The following is a 17,266-nucleotide window of genomic DNA, read 5'->3' on the forward strand; positions in this document are numbered from 1 at the left end:
CTCATGAAATGGTGATAGCATTTAGATCCTCTTTTTTTTTTTCCACAGAAAAGAGACAACAGGCTTAAGGGTAATGACCACTTGGTATTTTGACCCCATTTGGAAACTCACTGACAGAATTTTGCAAGTTCTTCCTTCAATAAGCCATTACATCTGGTTTAACTTTTCCTTTTTTATGACAAGACTGTACTTATTCTAGACTTTCATGTAGCTTTCCAAGTGGCAATACAACAATCATGTAATATTGAATTTAGAACAACTACATGATTATACAAAGAGGCTTTATTTCAGAGAAACAGTAAGTTGTTATATGTATGCAATAACTAACTGTGCTTACAGATTCAATTTCTGAATCTTTTCACAAGAAATTCTGCTCTTAATACAAAAAAATATTTATTTATACAAACCCCCCAAAAAACATCATAGTACACAGTGCCAACATTTACATGTAAAGACCTTAGATGTCAAATCAGGTTTTCAGAGCAGTTTAAAAGTGGTTTACCACTTCTGATCGCATATAGTTTCTCATATAAACTCAACCTTTCAGATCTCTGTCCTTCAAAAGTTCATACTTTTAAATCGTTCTTCAAGCACATCGGAATCTTCATCACTATCTGTACTACTGAAGTTTGTATCAAAATCCAGCTCATCCTCCAATCCACTGCTCTCTTGGCTGGTTTTAGTAGTCTCCCTCTCAGTTCTGCCTTGTCCTTTGTCAATCCTGCAGAAAGCAAGATGGATGTTATCACCACCCACTTCAGGAATTTAAACAAGAATGGGATGGAGGATAGAATATTCTCCCAATATTTCATATCAATATGGGATGAGTGATGGCAGGAGGTGGGAAGAAGAAGGAGGAGGGGAACAATAACCTAAAGTTACTTTCACATTGAATAGCAAAGATACAGAACACAGTAAAGTACGTATTTTATACATCAAAAAGTATTTCATATGGAAGAGTCTGTGAAGGAAAAAAATAAAAAAATTAACAGCTTGACCACCTACGCAACTGCTGGACAGCTGTTGCTGTCCACAGTAAATTAAAGTGTTTTATGTATCATGCTCAGTAAAGAGACAGTCAAAGAATAAAAACCCCCAAAGTCTAATAAATATACTGTGGTAACTGTGCTCAATATCAGTCCTTGTTTAGTTTTTCTGTTCACTAGTAATTGAATCACCAAGTGACAGACAAAATGCAAACAGTAAGTTGGCTTATGCATATTTTATGATGCTCTACACTAAAATCTGTTTTGAAGTGCTTTGCTCTTAAGGAAGATGTGCAATTCACTCTTTGATGTTAAAAGTCTTACCTGAGTACAACTTTTTTTGGCTCAGCCCCACTAACATCAATAAGCACTTCACCCCCAGTTTCATAAGAAGAAAGTGAGGAAATTTATTCCTGCTGATTCCTGTTAGAATTATGCAGAATATGGCATAAAGTACAACAGCTTCTTGGCAATTTCCAAACAAGGTTTATTAAAAGGGAAAGAAACAGTGCAGTACTGAAACTACGTAAACTATGAGCTACTTACGGAATTACTATTTCTTCTTCTTTTCCACATTTTGCACAAATTTCTAGTTTACTAGCACATGGCCGACAAATAATATGATAAGGATCTTTTACAGTCTTCTGGAGGCACTTCACACTGTGAAGAGAAAGAAAACATGATTAAAAAAATATTGTGGACACATATCAAACATTCTGTGTTCAAACACAATACAGACATATTCTTCAAAAGAGAAACAACTTGTTTTATGCCAGTTTCGAGTAAAACAACCAGTGTTTCAACAAGTAGCACTATCAATATCATTGCCTTTTATCTCTCTCCCATACCTTTTTCAGGAAGAATTATTAAAACAAGAACTGAAAAAGAAACACTAAATCAAGAATTTTTATATTTGAAGTGACAAAAGAAAGGTTTCCATTCATTTCACTAGATAGTTTTTATTTTTAAAGTTGCATAACTTCTTCTTCTGGTTTAATGATAAAAGTAGAATATGGTATAAAAAGGTATATGGATTTTACAAATAAAAAGCTTTCAGTTCAAACACTGCTCTTAAACTTATCAATATAAACTGAGCCAGTGCTGGACTTTGTTTTCTATGAACACAAGCCTGTATGGAAAAGTATTCTCAACAAACCCAACCTAATTATGTAGAGGTTTTGGCCTATTCTTTTTCAAACTATGATAAAACCCTGTAGATTAAGCAATTTCCAAAATGCTATGGCTTAACATTGAGCTGATGTTTCTAAAGCCTTGTATCTTTGGAGAACGTAACCCAGAACAATATACTCCATGTAACGCAGCTGTCTTAGAAGTCACTTCTTCTTGGTTCTCATGCCCTCAAAAGTAAACGAACTGTAACAGCAACAATACTAATGACTTTTTAATCTAATGAAGGTAAAAATAAAATACATCATCTACTCAGGGAACTGCACAAATACATTTACAGAACCTCTTCAAGCAGTTCCTGAGTATTTCAGAAGAATGCAACACACAAGCACTGAGCAAGCTACTGTGACAAATCTGGCTGCATCAGACCACAGCTCAGCTGTGGTTTCTCTGGGTTCAGTGTTTCACTGCTGAAACACTGCTTGTTCTGCTACCACAGGAGGGTAAGGACCTGAGCAAATAAGAAGTAAGCAGAGAGCATCTAGTCTGGAAAATTAAAATAATGTATAGGTTTGTGATAGGTTAAAATATTTATCATCTTTGTTATGCACTTATACAAAACCACATAATACAGAACTGTGTGCAAACAATGCCAGCATTTTAATATTTAGGAAATTATAGTTTCTTACGGAAAAGGAGCAAACATGCTAAGAGGTAACGAAATGCATGTATGGCAAACATTTGTGAAGTACAAAAGTTAAGAGATGTGCAGATTCCTCTAGTACTGACTTGATACAAGGACTTAGAAAATTGTGTTACAACAGGTCCAGTTTGAATTTTTATTCAGGAGGACACACTGCAAGTCTTGGAAACTTCCAGGTCCACAGTTCAACCATTTTTAACAGCAAAGAGGGAAGCAGTTGCTTTTCCTCTGTGTTTTCTATCCGAAAGTTTAAGGTAAAAGAATAATGAATTAGAAAATTAATTTTAATTAATTAATACAAATTAAAAAACTTTTATTGCATATATATTGTCACTGCAGACTCCAAATTTGAAAAATGTTACATAGTAGCAGTTCCTTAAGTTTCCAAAACAAGAATATTTTCCAAAATTTCAAAAACTACATGATCAGCAATTAACACAAAGTATCTTAACTCACCATTTTTTAGGTTTTGATAGTAGTTTGTACTTGCTGAATTTTACTCGCCACTCCAAGATACCTTTGCAATGCTGACATACACCATCATGAAGCTTAGCATTTATTTTCTAAGTAAATAAATAAAAACAAAAATACATTGATTTCCTACTGTAATAAGTATGATCTTGTTTAGAAAGCATTTCCACCAATTATATGATTAATACAGTATTTAGAAATATGTTTACTTGATCTTAACATTAATAATTTCATATACATTTATTGCTAATAATTTTCTTCAATGGAAAGAGTGCTGAAGAAGACTACTTTGAGGTTAAAGACTACATTATCATTATACTAATTTTAATATTCTTAATAGCAGTACTTATTATGTAGTTGATAATAGATTATTATAGATATTTTATTATTACTTTTCATCTCCAGAAATTTTACAAAACAGACTTAAGGATAAAAGAGCTTGGAAATATACCGTTTTTATCCAAAGAAGGCAACTCACAAGACTTAAGATTTAAGTTATTATTGCTCAAGTTATCACTATACTACATACTTCAAATAGCCTCAGGATTTTTTTTCTCAGATAACAATAAAGTAGAATCCAAACACTATTTGCAGTCAAACCATTCAATCCCTCTCTAACCCTAACCTTCTTTTATGAAAAACTAATACATTTTTGCTCTCATGTAACTAAGATAAAATCCTCAAAATGGTCATCTAAACAATAGGGTATTTTCAAGACAAAATTTACCTTAAGATCTCCAAAACATTTTGTTTTACCTTGCTTAGAAATATAAAATGTCAATTTGCCAATACTATTTGTACAAGAGAAGTTATTCTGAGATAGGAAGTAGTACCAAACCACACTGCCACCTTAAATAACAGGAAACATATACTTGCATGTTCAACATAGTTTTATTTCTCCTCTATCTAAGAATGACAGTAGTAACATTATCTATCATATGGATGTTGTATTCATTCAGAAATTTAAAAAAGAAATTTCACAATTAAGAAATTGCATGTAATAAAAAACCATTGTGCCTTTTTTAAGACTTAAAAATGGCTACCACACTAACACTACATTATTAAGATGGTCTAAACCACATCTACCTCTTAGAATACCTAAAAGTTCATTAGAACAGATTGTGTATTAATTTGGATTACAGTTCATGTTACTCTTTTACAAATAAACCAAAAGTTCTATGAATATGAATATTCCATGAGTATATTCTATGTTCTGAAGTAATTTCCTACTTTTATGACCCACAAGAGCTTCTCTCTACTCCACAAAGTTCTACTTCAATACATCAGACAAACAACAAGCCCAGTTTTAAAAATACAGTATCGTATTCTATGTTTGTGGCAGAGAAAATGCTACTTTCAAGTGAGAGTATAATCTGGGACTTGTTTTCCATTATCTCCAGTTTTACTAAACTTCCACCATTTGGTAGGAGTTTTCCCATGGTGTGGTTAACTGAAGGTGTGGTGCGCTCTGGCAATTTCAGTTAAAACAAAACTATTTTCCAAATTATCAATTACAGACTTTGCACGTTAAGAAACCAAAGAAACAAGGTTTTGCAGACTGCTTGAATATTGATTACAGAAAGGTGTGGTTCTGATGCATCATGAATTACATTTTCCAAGAAACACAAACATTTGGCTAATGTGCAAACTTTCTGAGAAAAGCAAATCATCAGTAAGTTCTCAGCATCAGTAAGTTCTCCTTGTTAGAGGGCTCACAATTCAAACCGCTGTGAGCACAGTGTTCAGTGTTTCAAAATTCATGCCATTCAAAGGTAAGCCTTATTTTCAGTGCTTGACCAGCACTGAAGTAAGGCTCCAGTAAGCTTCTACCAACCTGCAAATTAACCCAAACTTTCCAGTTTTCCCTCTCACTCGCCTGACTTGCATTGATTGGTAATGCAGGAGGGGGGACAGACACAAACACTGTAATTTGTATTTCCAGGTGCTCTTTACTGTTTTCTGTTATTTGCTAGTATTGCTAGGGCAAAACCCAATAAACATCAAAAGACTGCACTAGTTTAAGCTGAAGACAGACAGTTGTCTTTCCAAAGGCACTCCTGAATGAAAACCACCTCATTTCCCACAACACATTCTGACACAATAGCTGCTGGCTGGGGCCAGAGCTGCAGTACCAAGTAATGGAGGGACAGGCTCAGCCATGAGTAAGGCACTTGGAGGCAAGAGGCCAGGCTCAGGACTGCATGTGGCATAAACAGTGCAGAAGAATGAAATAGAAACTACTTCACCTCCCATCCGAAGCAAAACCAAAGTTTGTCAAATAGGCAGCCTATGATAAATTCTGCTAAGTATCTGCTATAGAACAAGGAAATATGCAAAGCTATTATTAATGAAGATTTATAAAGCTATTCCCTTTCCCAATATGCTTACCATCTGGCTCCAGAATACACAACAATCACACAGTGATTTCTTTTTCTTTTTTTTAATCAGACTGAAACACTGGCCATTCTGAAAGCCCAAGATGGCAAGGATGGAGGGGCAGCATAGCAGGGCATAGGTAATCAAGGAGGTTCCTAGCATGCACTAATGACAACTTTCCAAGTGATTGAAGAGCCAGTGAGAGGAGGTGCTATGTTGGACCTTGTTCTCACCAACAAGAAGGGGTTGGTGGGCAATGTGAAGTCCAGGGGCAGCCTGGGCTGCAGTGACCATGAAGCAGTGGAGTTTAAGATCCTTGGGTCAGCGAGGAGGGTGAGAGAAAGCTCACTGCCCTGGACTTCAGAGAGCAGTCTTTAGTGTCTTCAAGGACCTCCTTGGTAGAGTGCCATGGGATAGAACTCTAGAGGGAAGAGGGGCCCAAGAGAGCTCGACGATATTCAAGGATTGTCTCCTCCAGTCTCAAGAGCAATGCATCCCTACAAAGAGGAAATCAAGGAAGAAAACCAGGATGCCTGCATGGATGAACAAGCTCCTGGACAAACTTAAACATAAACAGGTAGCTCAGAGAGGGTGGAAGCAGGGAAAGGTAGCCTGAAGGGAATACACAGAAATTGTCCAAACAGCCAGGGGGATGGTTAGGAAAGCTAAAGCACGGGCAGAACTACATCCGGCCAAGGATATCGAAGGTAACAAAAAAAAAAGTCTTCTTTACGTACATCAGCAGTAAAAGAAAGACTAGGGAAAATGTGGGCCCTCTCTGGAAGGATGCCGAAGACCTCATTACTCAGGACAAGAAGAAGGGATTTGGACAGCGGGATCAAGTGCACCCTCAGCAAGTTTTCCCATGACACCAAACTGTGTGGCACGGTCAACCCACTGGAGGAAAGGGATGTCATCCAGAGGGATCTGGACAGTCTTGAGAGGTGGGCCTGTGTGAACCTTGTGAAATTTAACTAGACCAAGCGCAAGGTGCTACATCTGGGTCAGAGCAATCCCAAGCACAAATACAGGGTGGGTGGAGAGCAGCTCTGAGGAAAAGGACTGTGGGGCTGCTGGTGGATGAGAAGCTGGACATGAGCCGGCAATGTGCATTCACAGCCCAGAAAGTCAACTGTGTCCTGGGCTGCATCAAAAGCAGCGTGGCCAGCAGGTCAAGGGAGGTGATTCTGCCCCTCTGCTCCGCTCTTGTGAGACCCCACCTGGAGTACTGCATCCAGCTCTGGGGTTCTCAACATAAGAAAGACATGAACAAGTCCAGAGATGATCCACTAAGTTGATCACAGGGCTGGAACATCTCTCCTATGAAGACAGGGTGAGAGAGTTTGGCTGTTTAGCCTAGAGAAGGATCTGTGGAGACCTCAGAGCACCTTCCAGTATGTAACAGGGTTATAAGAGAGGTAGAAGGGACTTTTTACAAGAGGGTATAGTGACAGGACAAGGAAAAATTACTTCAAACTGAAAAAGAATAGGTTTAGATCAGATATTAGGAAAAAATTCTTTATTGTGAAAGTGGTGAGGCATTGGAACAGGCTGCTCAGAGAAGTTATGAATTCTCCATTTCTCAAAGTGTTTAAGGCTAGGTTGTATGGAGCTCTGAGCAACCTGGTCTAGTGGAAGGGATCCCTGCCCATGGCAGTGGGGGTGGAACTAGATGATCTTTAAGGTCCCTTTCAACCCAAACCATTCTATGATTCTATAATCACATTTATGTGTGCCAAAAATCACATTTAGGATCCTGATCAAGGTATAAATACACCTGGATTTTTCAACCTTGTTATCTGCAGGACCATAAATCTTACACAGCTACTCAAAGAAATCATATAGCATCTGCTCAGAAGGTAACAAACTGGAAGAAAGAAAACAGCTTTCAAGTTCTAATTTCCTCCTTCTAACAGGCACATATACAGCCTCTTCCTCCCCTTCAGCAATCTCCTGCATTTTTTACTCAATGTTGACACTTCAAATATGGGACAGTGTAGTTAATCATTGGCTCAGCACATCCGAATATAAGAGAGATTATGACTCTACAATCCCTCTACCAGGCTGTTGGTTTAGAAAGTCAATAGAGAACGATGGATTGATGTAAAGCAGGCAATTACAGAGCTTAACCTTGACTTATGTTTGTCTTTTACATTTATTTTGATCAGAAAAAAAAGCATGATATTTAAATGCAACTATTACTAAAACAAGTTGACAATTTACTGTGGTTTTTTACACTGAATACGATATTTTCTTTGACCAAAAAAAAGGTAATATACCACTTCCAAAAGCAATGCAGACTAAAGAAGTTTAAAGAAAGCTGTCCCTAATGAAAGATTTCAATAAGCTGGTTTTTCGGATTTTTGAAATCACTAAAGAACATGTGAGAGTAAGTTCTCCTAACAAACTGGAAGATAAACTTTTCTGGTTTCTCAGTTCCCAGTCAGAATGGGGAAGTCACCAGCAAAATCAAAGAAACCCCTCTGCTGCTTACTTTTCCTATTAATAGTCACCTATTATCCTATTATATTTTGTATATTGTTTAAACTTTCATGTAGTCATATTTTCTTCTTTTGCCCATTTGCTTGCTTTCCTTTAAGGGTATAAAAAAACCAACAATCACACAAACAGCTGCATAAGGCTTGTCAACTTCATTACTCCCCTCCAACTTTTCTACCCAGCTTTTACACCCAAATAGGAGGTAGTGCTTGTGGTCTGAAATTAATTTCTTGGTGTGAAAACTACTCCAACAGGTTAGATTATGTTTCTGTCACAGCAGTTTTTCTGGGATTTTCTTTATGCTCATTTCCCTGTTTTAGTCAATAGTGCTCTCTTTGCCATACTTTGCTTCAATGACAAGTGCAACTCATCCAGTGCTTACAGCAGATCTATATATTCTCCAAAGAAATTACAGTTATGCAATATGTAAACAGACAGACATAAACAGTCTTAATCTATGAAGTCACAAAATATTCCATGTGCACCCTATATACACACAGTTGTACATTAAGGAATCAACATCCTCTGCTCACAAAACCTAGTAACAAAACACTTAACATCCTGCCAAAAGCAGTTCAGAATGTATTAAACACATGCATCTACACCTACTAACTTGGCAAACAAAATAATCCCTAGTTTAAACTAGCATTAAAGCACTCACAAGCAAGGTGTAATGACAGGGCTTCAAAGAAGCTTCAGCATCTGTTTGCAAATTTCTAATTATATGTGAATCCATGGGTATTTTGATTTTCTCTATTGAACACACATCAGTAGTCTATTCTGCTGTAAATGAATGTAATGTTAATGCCACCCATAAATTTTCTTGTCAGAAACACAGGTGACACTGCTTCAATCAACAAGGATGAATGCAGCACTTCTGAACAACTGCGCTTCTCAGAGAAACAAAACTCCCCAGGATTTGCAGCACATCACTATAAGGCAGTTATAGCAGATCAATGCAGACTAACAAATGTGAAACTGAGATGGCAGATTTCAGGGTTCTAAGACATATTTCACCAGCTGAAATTAAGTCTCCCATAGAGCTTCACTTGCTCATATACTCTATCAGTGTTACTTGAAATTTCTTTTTCTACAGATACTTTCTCATCAAGTGTATTTCAAATTTTAATCAACACATGGATGTCTATATAGCATTTAAGGGAGCACTGGAAGGACTGTCAGTCAACTCTCAACACATAGCCCAGAAAGAATGGAAAACACACGAAGACACCCCCCCCATACACACCCCCCCCATACACACCTTGTGCAACCACTCATTCTCTCTCTCCCTCTCCCCACTACTTCCAAAGTTGAGTTAGAATCCAGAACAGATGTTATATTTGCTCCTATTCTCCCTACATGAAAGGCTACAACCCAAGCCTGAAGGTACTTCTGAACACAGAATAACAGGGATAGCTAGAGAATAAACTTTAGCCTATCAAGCAACCGTACGTTGCAGCAAGAGCATAAGCTAAAAACACTGCAATGCTGTTATCTGACAATTCCAGTTGGGCACTGGTTTATCTCTATCTCCCTTCTGTGCTTCAAGTCAGGATCACTGACTCAGCATTTAATCTCTATATTCACCTGCCCTGTTCCTAATGCCTTCCCACAGCCTCAACCACTGTCTCCAATGAAATAAGTTATTTATCCATATATCCAGCTGAAAATGTAGCGGACATCAACACAATGGTAAAGCTGAGGTTCAGAGTTCAAAACTGCTGAAATTTAGGCAAATGTGGATTATCATCTGGATTGTACTTAATGAGAGGAAAGAAATGGAGAAAAATCACCCATCGAGGTGTAAATATGAATCACTTTGTGGTTTACCATCTTACTACAGTGGAGTTTTAAATGTTCTCATTGAATGATACCTGTTTTCATTTCTGGAACTACTGCAGCTTTCATGATGAATTATGTAATATGCTTTACATAAAATGTATATTCATACAACATAATGTATATTCCTCACCTCAGTACTCCAAAGAGCTGTTCTGGAATATACCATTTAAAGCAAACACCCATAAACAAATTCTAAGAGTCAATCACTAAGAATACAGTGTCTTACCCTGCCCTGGCTATTCATTCTTCAGCTCACTCTAAAATGCAAGCTTTCCCAGCACTGTTGTAGCAAATACAGTAGAGAGGCCGTGTACTTTGACGCAAGTGTGTTTCACTTCAACAAGCCTATTCCAGAGTAATGTTGTAGTAAAGACTAATCATTAGAGGAAAGATGGATCTTTTGCAAGTAACCAGATCTATGGCCTTTAAGATTAGAAATGGCCAAAGTCAGTGACAGACAAAGAGCACAAAACCTTTCAAAAAACCACAAAACAACTGGATAATGACTGTCAGCAGAGAAAAGTCAAAATACCATTAGATCAGTTTCCTCTGCACATACTGCTTCACCAAAAGAAGCAGCAATTATACTATAAAAAACCACCTCAACTCCACACACTGTACAACCTGAAGCTACTGTAGTAAATATTCAATATTGGTAATTCAGAGGACAAATGCAGCAGAATCCAAATTTTAAGTTAATAAGCATTTTGTAGCCTTTAAAGATAGTATTGCATTGGACAGTGTGTAACAGTAGACAGGCCAAACACCAAAACAAAAAAAGAGTTTAAAAGGGATTTACAGGAGATTGCTATCTTTCAGCAGCTCTGAGCATTCCTCTGATCTACTGAGCTAATGAGAGGAAGAGAGGAAAAAAGCCCCACTCCTGTATCAGTCCCTGTGATAGAATTTATACTATTTCTTCTTTTCCCTCATCACACCTTGAACATCCATGGCACATCTATCTGATCACTCAGGGCTACACGAGACATAGATGCAAAACTGTCACCATTCAACACAGTCTGTATCTAAACCATGACATTAATCATGACTTAATCTTTGCTGGTCTAACTTCTTTACAAATTTCACAAACAGCCGAAACAGAACTATTGATTGTTATAATGACCCTTGTGTAACCCTGTCCTATTTCCAGCCAGGACAGGGTTAATTTTGGCAGTAGCCGGCAGGGCCATGGCTAGGACCTGGAGGTTATTCTGTACCACAGGGAAGGAGTCTCTTCAGTCGAGTAGCATGGTACAGCCAGGTATTGTCATGGTGAGCGTTCACGTGTGAATCACTCATCTCTTGTACACTGTTATAAATATTGTTGGGGTTACGGGTTGTTTTCTTATTTCATTTACTGTTTCCAGTAAACTGTTCTTATGTTAATCTGTGATCTTCAGTGTTTTTTTGCTTACAATTCCATCCTGTCAAAGGAGGAAGGGTAGGGGAAGGGGGGAGTGAGTGAGTGGCAAATGGTTTGGAGCGTTTCAGTGGGAACACTAAATTGGGGAATATAACATTCCTAAACCACGACATTCTTTAGGATTTGAATTACTGTATGACGGCATGCCAAAAGAAAAACGCATCTCTTCCCCCTACCACATACACAACCTAACCCCAGGATAGGAAGCACCTTCTTTAGGACACTTATTCCCTGTGCTCAGCCCTCTCCATGAACTGGCAGGATCAGAAAGAAAAGAAATAATTTGCTTGAAACAGAAAATATACAAATTGATGCCCACAGTATACCTTGGTTACATTAAAAAATTACATTTATATGAGTGCACAGTATTTTGTTCTATAGGATATAAAATATTTTAAAAGGGAAGAAAAACAGCCATGTGGGTATTAAAGTGATATTTTCAGTCACGAAACTGATGTCAGAATTCAGTTTCTCTTAGAAGACTTTTCTGATAGACCAACTCTCGAGGATATTTTTGTGTATCTATGTCATGGCTGGGCTTCACGAACGAGGATTTGGGAAGGGCTCTGCCCACATTTGCTACAAGTGAGCTGGTGGCTAAAAAGGCCAATATGAGATAGAAAAGTTTGGTTGCAAAAGGCACAGCAGAAAAACTCCTTAGGTGGTATCGGCAAGACACGATTCTTTCTGTGCTGTCTTTTCTCCTCAAGGGTGATCCTGCGTGTGTTCTCAAAAGAATCAGCAGCGTTATAGATGGTGTGTCTCCAGACCTCCCAAATGGAGGCCAGAGTAGACCAGTTATGTTGATCAATATGACCAAGGCTGAGATGTTGTTTCAGGGAGTCCTTGTATCTCCTCTTTGGGGCTCCTCTCTTGCAGCAGCCGGTGGCAAGTTCACCATAAAGCACGATCTTAGGGAGGTGGTGGTCCTTCATCCTGGAGATGTGTCTTGCCCAACACAGCTGTGTTCTCAGCAACATGGCCTCAATACTTGTGACTGCTGCTTGTTCTAGAACAGACGTATTAGTCACATAATCTGACCAGTGGATGTTTAGGATTGCACGGAGACAGCACTGATGGAAGCATTCTAGGAGTTGCAGGTGGTGGCAGTAAATGACCCATGATTCGGACCCATATAAGAGAGTAGACAGCACTATGGCTCTGTAAACACTGATCTTTGTGCTTTTCTTCAGGTGTTTATTATGCCAAACTCTTTTACGGAGTTTTCCAAAAGCACTATATGCCTTTTTCTAACCTGTTGTCTATCTCTCCGTCAATCTTACTGTCCAAGGAGATGAGGCTACCTAGGTAATTAAACTGCTGGACTGATTTGAGCTCTGATTGGCCAATGGTGATATGGGGATGGTGGAAGACTTCCTGAGGTGCAGGTTGATAGAAAACTTCTGCCTTCTTTAAGCTGACTTCCAGCCCAAAGAGCTCAGCAGCCTCTGCAAAGCAGGATGTTAAACACTGCAGAGCTGCTTCTGTGTGGGCGACGAGGGTGTCGTCATCAGCATAAAGCAGCTCCCGGACAAGATGGTTTAAGGTCTTAGTGTGGGTCTTCAGTCGCCTTAGGTTGGTTGAAAAGGCTTCCACCAGTACGGTATCGAATGTAGATACCGTCCTGATCACCGAGGTCTGCCGTGGCCCTTTGGAGCATCATGCTGAAAAAGACTGTAAATAGGGTTGGTGCAAGAACACAGCCTTGTTTCACACCATTAGTTATTAGAAAGGGCTCAGAAAGTGCATCGCTGTATCTGACTTGTCTGTGCTGAGCCTCATGAAATCAGATGATCATTTTAAGGAACTTGGGGGGACATCCTAAACGTTCCAAAATCTGCCATAGACCTTTTCTGCTCACAGTATCGAAAGCCTTGGTGAGATCAACAAAGGTTACATAGAGACCTTTGTTCTGTTCCCTACACTCTCTTGCAGTTCTCTGAGAACAAACACCATGTCTGTGGTGCTCCTGTTGGCTCTGAAACCACATTGGCTTTCAGGTAGAATTCCTTCTGCTATAGTGGGTATTAGTCTGTTCAAAAGTATTCTTGCCAGGATTTTGCCAGCAATGGAGAGCAGAGTAATACCACAGTAATTTGAACAGTCTGATTTATCTCCTTTCTTCTTATACAAGGTGATGATGACTGCATCACAAAGGTCTGATGGTAGTTTGCCTAGTTCCCAACAGCTCACCACAAACTCGTTAAGTTTAGCAAGAAGTGCTTGGCCCCCATGCTTCCAGACTTCAGGTGGAATTCCATCAACCCCAGCTGCCTTGCCAGTTTTCACCTGCTGTATGGTCTTAAGAGTTTCTCCCATAGTAGGGGCAGTATCCAATTCATTCTTCACCGGTTGTTGTGTGATGGACTGAATTGCTGAGTCTTGAACTACACGGTTGGTACTGAAAAGAGTCTGAAAGTGTTCAGACCATCAATTCAGAATGGAGGTTTTATCTGTCAGAAGCATTTGACCATCTGCACTAAGTGGAGGGCTTTGGACCTGGTATGTAGGCCCGTATGCTGTTTTCAAAGCCTCATAGAATCCTCTGTGATCACCCGTTATCTGCACATAATTTAATCTTTTCTGCTAGATTGATCCACCACTTGTTCTGGGTGTCACAAAGTTTCTGTTGGAGCTCGCTGTATGCAAGACAAAAGGCTGCTTTTCTTACATGACAAGATGGCTGAGCAAGGTGTGCTTGGTGAGCAGATCTCTTTTTCCTCAACAATTCCTGGATCTCTTGATTGTTTTCATCAAACCAGTCCTTGTTCTTCTTGAAGGAGAACCCTAAGGATTCTTCAGAGGACTGCAGGAAGCTATTTTTAATAGATTGCCAAAGTGTTTCAGGAGAGGGATCTATAGAATGATTTTCAAGCCTAGTTTGAAGATTTGCCTGGAATCTGTCTCTCACTGTGGCTGTTTGAAGATTGTTAACTTGGAGTCTCCTCCTTGGGATACCGCCCCTTATAGGTCTGAACTTAAGGCTGAAGTTAAATTTACAGCGCACAAGCCGATGATCTGTTTGGCATTCTGCACTGGGCATCACGTGGGTATGACGAACATCGCGAACATCACTCTGTCGCACCAAGACATAATCAATGAGGTGCCAATGCTTAGATCTAGGATGCATCCAGGTTGTCTTCAGACTATTTTTATGCAGATAGTCTTAGTGATGGTGAGCTGTTGCTCCGCACAGAATTCTAGCAGAAGGTGTCCATTATCGTTGCAGTTTCCAACACCATGCTTGCCTAAAACTCCTTTCCAGGCTTCAAAGTTCTGTCCTACTCTGGCATTGAAATTACCAAGGATTATGATCCTATCATCTGTGGGAATCTTTTCGGTAAGGCGGTGCAGGTCAGTGTAAAATTTATCTTTTTCGGAGCAGTCAGCTTGGAGAGTTGGGGCATATATACTAAAGAGGGCAACATGTTGGTTGTTGTGTAGTAGAAGGCGTAGGGAGATAATGCGATCAGAATGACCCGTTGGCAGATTTTCAAGTTTAGGAACAATGGAGTTTTTAATCATGAAGCCAACTCTGAAAGATGCCTTTAAGTTCTGGGTTTACCTGACTAAAAGAGAGTATAATTGGCACCATGTTCTCTAAGGCTGCTTTCCTCATGGAGACGAACTTCACTGAGAGCAGCAATGTCGATGTTGAGATGTGACAGTTTGTGGGCAATTAGGGTAGAAAGGCACTCAGGATGTCCACTATCCACAGCACCAAGCATGGTTCTGATGTTCCAGCATGTGAGTGTCAGTTTGGGTACACCTTTGAAGGCAGGTGTATGCCTTTGTTTCTTAGACTTTGTTCGACCGCATCAGAAATGCCCTTTGGCCGCAGTTAACCAACTGGGTGAAGGGTGGCTTTCGTTAGGTCACCTTTTCTAGGCCCCTCTCCGAGTGGAGCAAGCAGTGCTCTCCTTGAAAAAGGCTGCTTGGTCATTCAGGGTGCTGCTGAAAGAGACTGTCATCTCCGGGGTCAGTCTCAGGCAACCAATGTCCTGAACCACCTTCATGCAGGGTTGGGTCTGCGGCTTCCAGTGCACCCTATCACCTGCTGTTTCGACCCTCACCTGTTGCTACAGGGCTTTACAAATGTGGATGTCACCCTCGAGCCTGCGCAGTGGATTTTTTAGGTGAGATGCAGCAAGCACAGAACAGGACCCACCCTTGAATCCTAAAGTTCATCTGCCAGGGCCTAGCGAGCTTGGATGGTGACAGTGAGGTCCTTAGGATGTAGGTTTAATTACAGTACCCTTCTCTTGGATGGATGGCCTTATAAGGCTAAGAGAGCTCCATCTGCCTGGGTTTGGAATTAGAGTTGTCCTCCTAGGATGACTGCCTGAAGGTGTGTGTGCATGTAGCTGGATGCAGTGAATCACTCAATAAATAATACTGTCACTGCTTAGAGTCCCAGGAAAGCAGCCCATTCAACCTGCAGAACCAGTCCTACAACATCTAAACAAACAACCAAAACAAACACACACAAACCCCAAATCTCCCTCTTTGGTGTCATGGTTTTAACCTACTACTTTCTGTCCCTTTTTTACAGCCCAGTAAGGTTCAGTTAAAGGAACACTGACATGACAGCAATAGCACCAGATAAGTCTCTTCTAGAATGCTCATTTCTATTTTGTCTCATTCACCTTTCCAGTTTACCTTGCAAGAGGAAACACCCCCCCCTTGGTGGTGGTACTCAGTCACACTACTTGTCTTCATACCCTCCCACAGTGCTAGTATGTTACCACAACTACAAGCATGAGTGTGTTCCAAAAATATATCGTAAACCATTTCCGCTTCCTTGCTTAGAAACAAAATACACAAAATAGTCTTCTGTAACAACAGTGTGAAGATATCAAACCATGGTAATGCGTGGGAAAAGCACTGACAGAATAGCTTCTTATGTAACTAATCAGAAAAGATGCTTAAATTTTTTTTTAAGAAATTAAAACAAACGTGAGTCAGTTTAAAGTCTCAAAAGTATACTAAGTAAAGCTTAATATTTCTATCGATGATAGGGGAGTTGTTCAAACTAAACTTTGAAAACTTCAAGATCTCTGAAGTGTGACCATATAGTTACAAAGTTTGAGAAGTCCAAGCACCTTTCAGGAACTCACCTGGATAACACCACATGGAACGTTTAATTACTACACTCACTGCATAAATGTAAGTGCTTTATTTCAGTCTTCCTCTTAATAATTCTTTGCCTTAACGAGGTACTTTCATGTCACAAATACGATTCAAGTTTCACACCACACATCTGTGACCGCTTACTCAAGCGCCTTGTTACGATCACTCCCTTAGCACCACTGTGTCTGGTTTGGGCAGACCAGGGTGAAAGGTATCTCCAACACTATAACGAAGAGGTGCCTCGGCTTCCACCGCCCCGTGACTTCGTCTGCAATCCCGAAGTTTTCCAGGACCCGGCACAGACCTCACAGGGGTAGGCCGTGGCTTCACAGGCCGCAGAGGGCCCTGTTCATAGTTTCGGCACCAAGCCCTTTCCACCGCTCCGCCCTCAGGCGCTCCACCGCCTCCGGAGGGGTCCCTTCTCCCGCTGGGACCCCTCCACATCCCCTGGGCCACCCCCGCCTACCTTGAGCCGGGTGCTCGTGTCGTACTTGTCGTTCCTAAAGGCGCGGGCGTTCTGGTGGCGCTGGGGCCGCGTGCGGGACACGTTCCCCCTCTCCGAGCTCATTCCCGGCCGACCGCCTGCCCCGGAACCGCCCCGCGGCCCCGGCGCTCGCACATGCCCCACCCGCGGCGGTCCGCGGCCTCCCCGTCACCGTCACCGCCACCGCCCCCTCCCCCCGCGCTCAGGCGGAGCCTCTGCGGCCG

The 17,266-nt window shown here is 40.5% G+C and overlaps 1 protein-coding gene across 1 annotated transcript; it reads right to left on the minus strand.

The window, feature by feature from the left end:
- Nucleotides 1-264: 264 nt before the first annotated feature.
- Nucleotides 265-17,237, minus strand: CZH9orf85 (chromosome Z C9orf85 homolog). Its single transcript, XM_032675683.1, has 4 exons — nucleotides 17,025-17,237; nucleotides 3,274-3,380; nucleotides 1,533-1,646; nucleotides 265-721 (listed from the first exon to the last, which is right to left on the minus strand). Exons 1-4 carry the CDS (start codon nucleotides 17,124-17,126, stop codon nucleotides 559-561), a joined length of 486 nt encoding a protein of 161 aa, XP_032531574.1. The 5' UTR covers nucleotides 17,127-17,237; the 3' UTR covers nucleotides 265-558.
- Nucleotides 17,238-17,266: the final 29 nt, after the last annotated feature.

Source organism: Chiroxiphia lanceolata, chromosome Z (assembly GCF_009829145.1).
Source record: "Chiroxiphia lanceolata isolate bChiLan1 chromosome Z, bChiLan1.pri, whole genome shotgun sequence".
In the NCBI taxonomy this organism is placed as follows: domain Eukaryota; kingdom Metazoa; phylum Chordata; class Aves; order Passeriformes; family Pipridae; genus Chiroxiphia; species Chiroxiphia lanceolata.

What these genes read in the sequence shown, in the direction of transcription:
- CZH9orf85 (XM_032675683.1), bottom strand. Translation starts at nt 17,126, where the DNA reads ATGAGCTCGGAGAGGGGGAACGTGTCCCGCACGCGGCCCCAGCGCCAC. An exon ending in CTATCAAAACCTAAAAAATG is followed by an intron (nt 1,647 to 3,273) that starts GTGAGTTAAGAT and finishes TTCTCTTCACAG; the next exon opens with TGTGAAGTGCCTCCAGAAGA. An exon ending in GAAGAAGAAATAGTAATTCC is followed by an intron (nt 722 to 1,532) that starts GTAAGTAGCTCA and finishes TGCTTTCTGCAG; the next exon opens with GATTGACAAAGGACAAGGCA.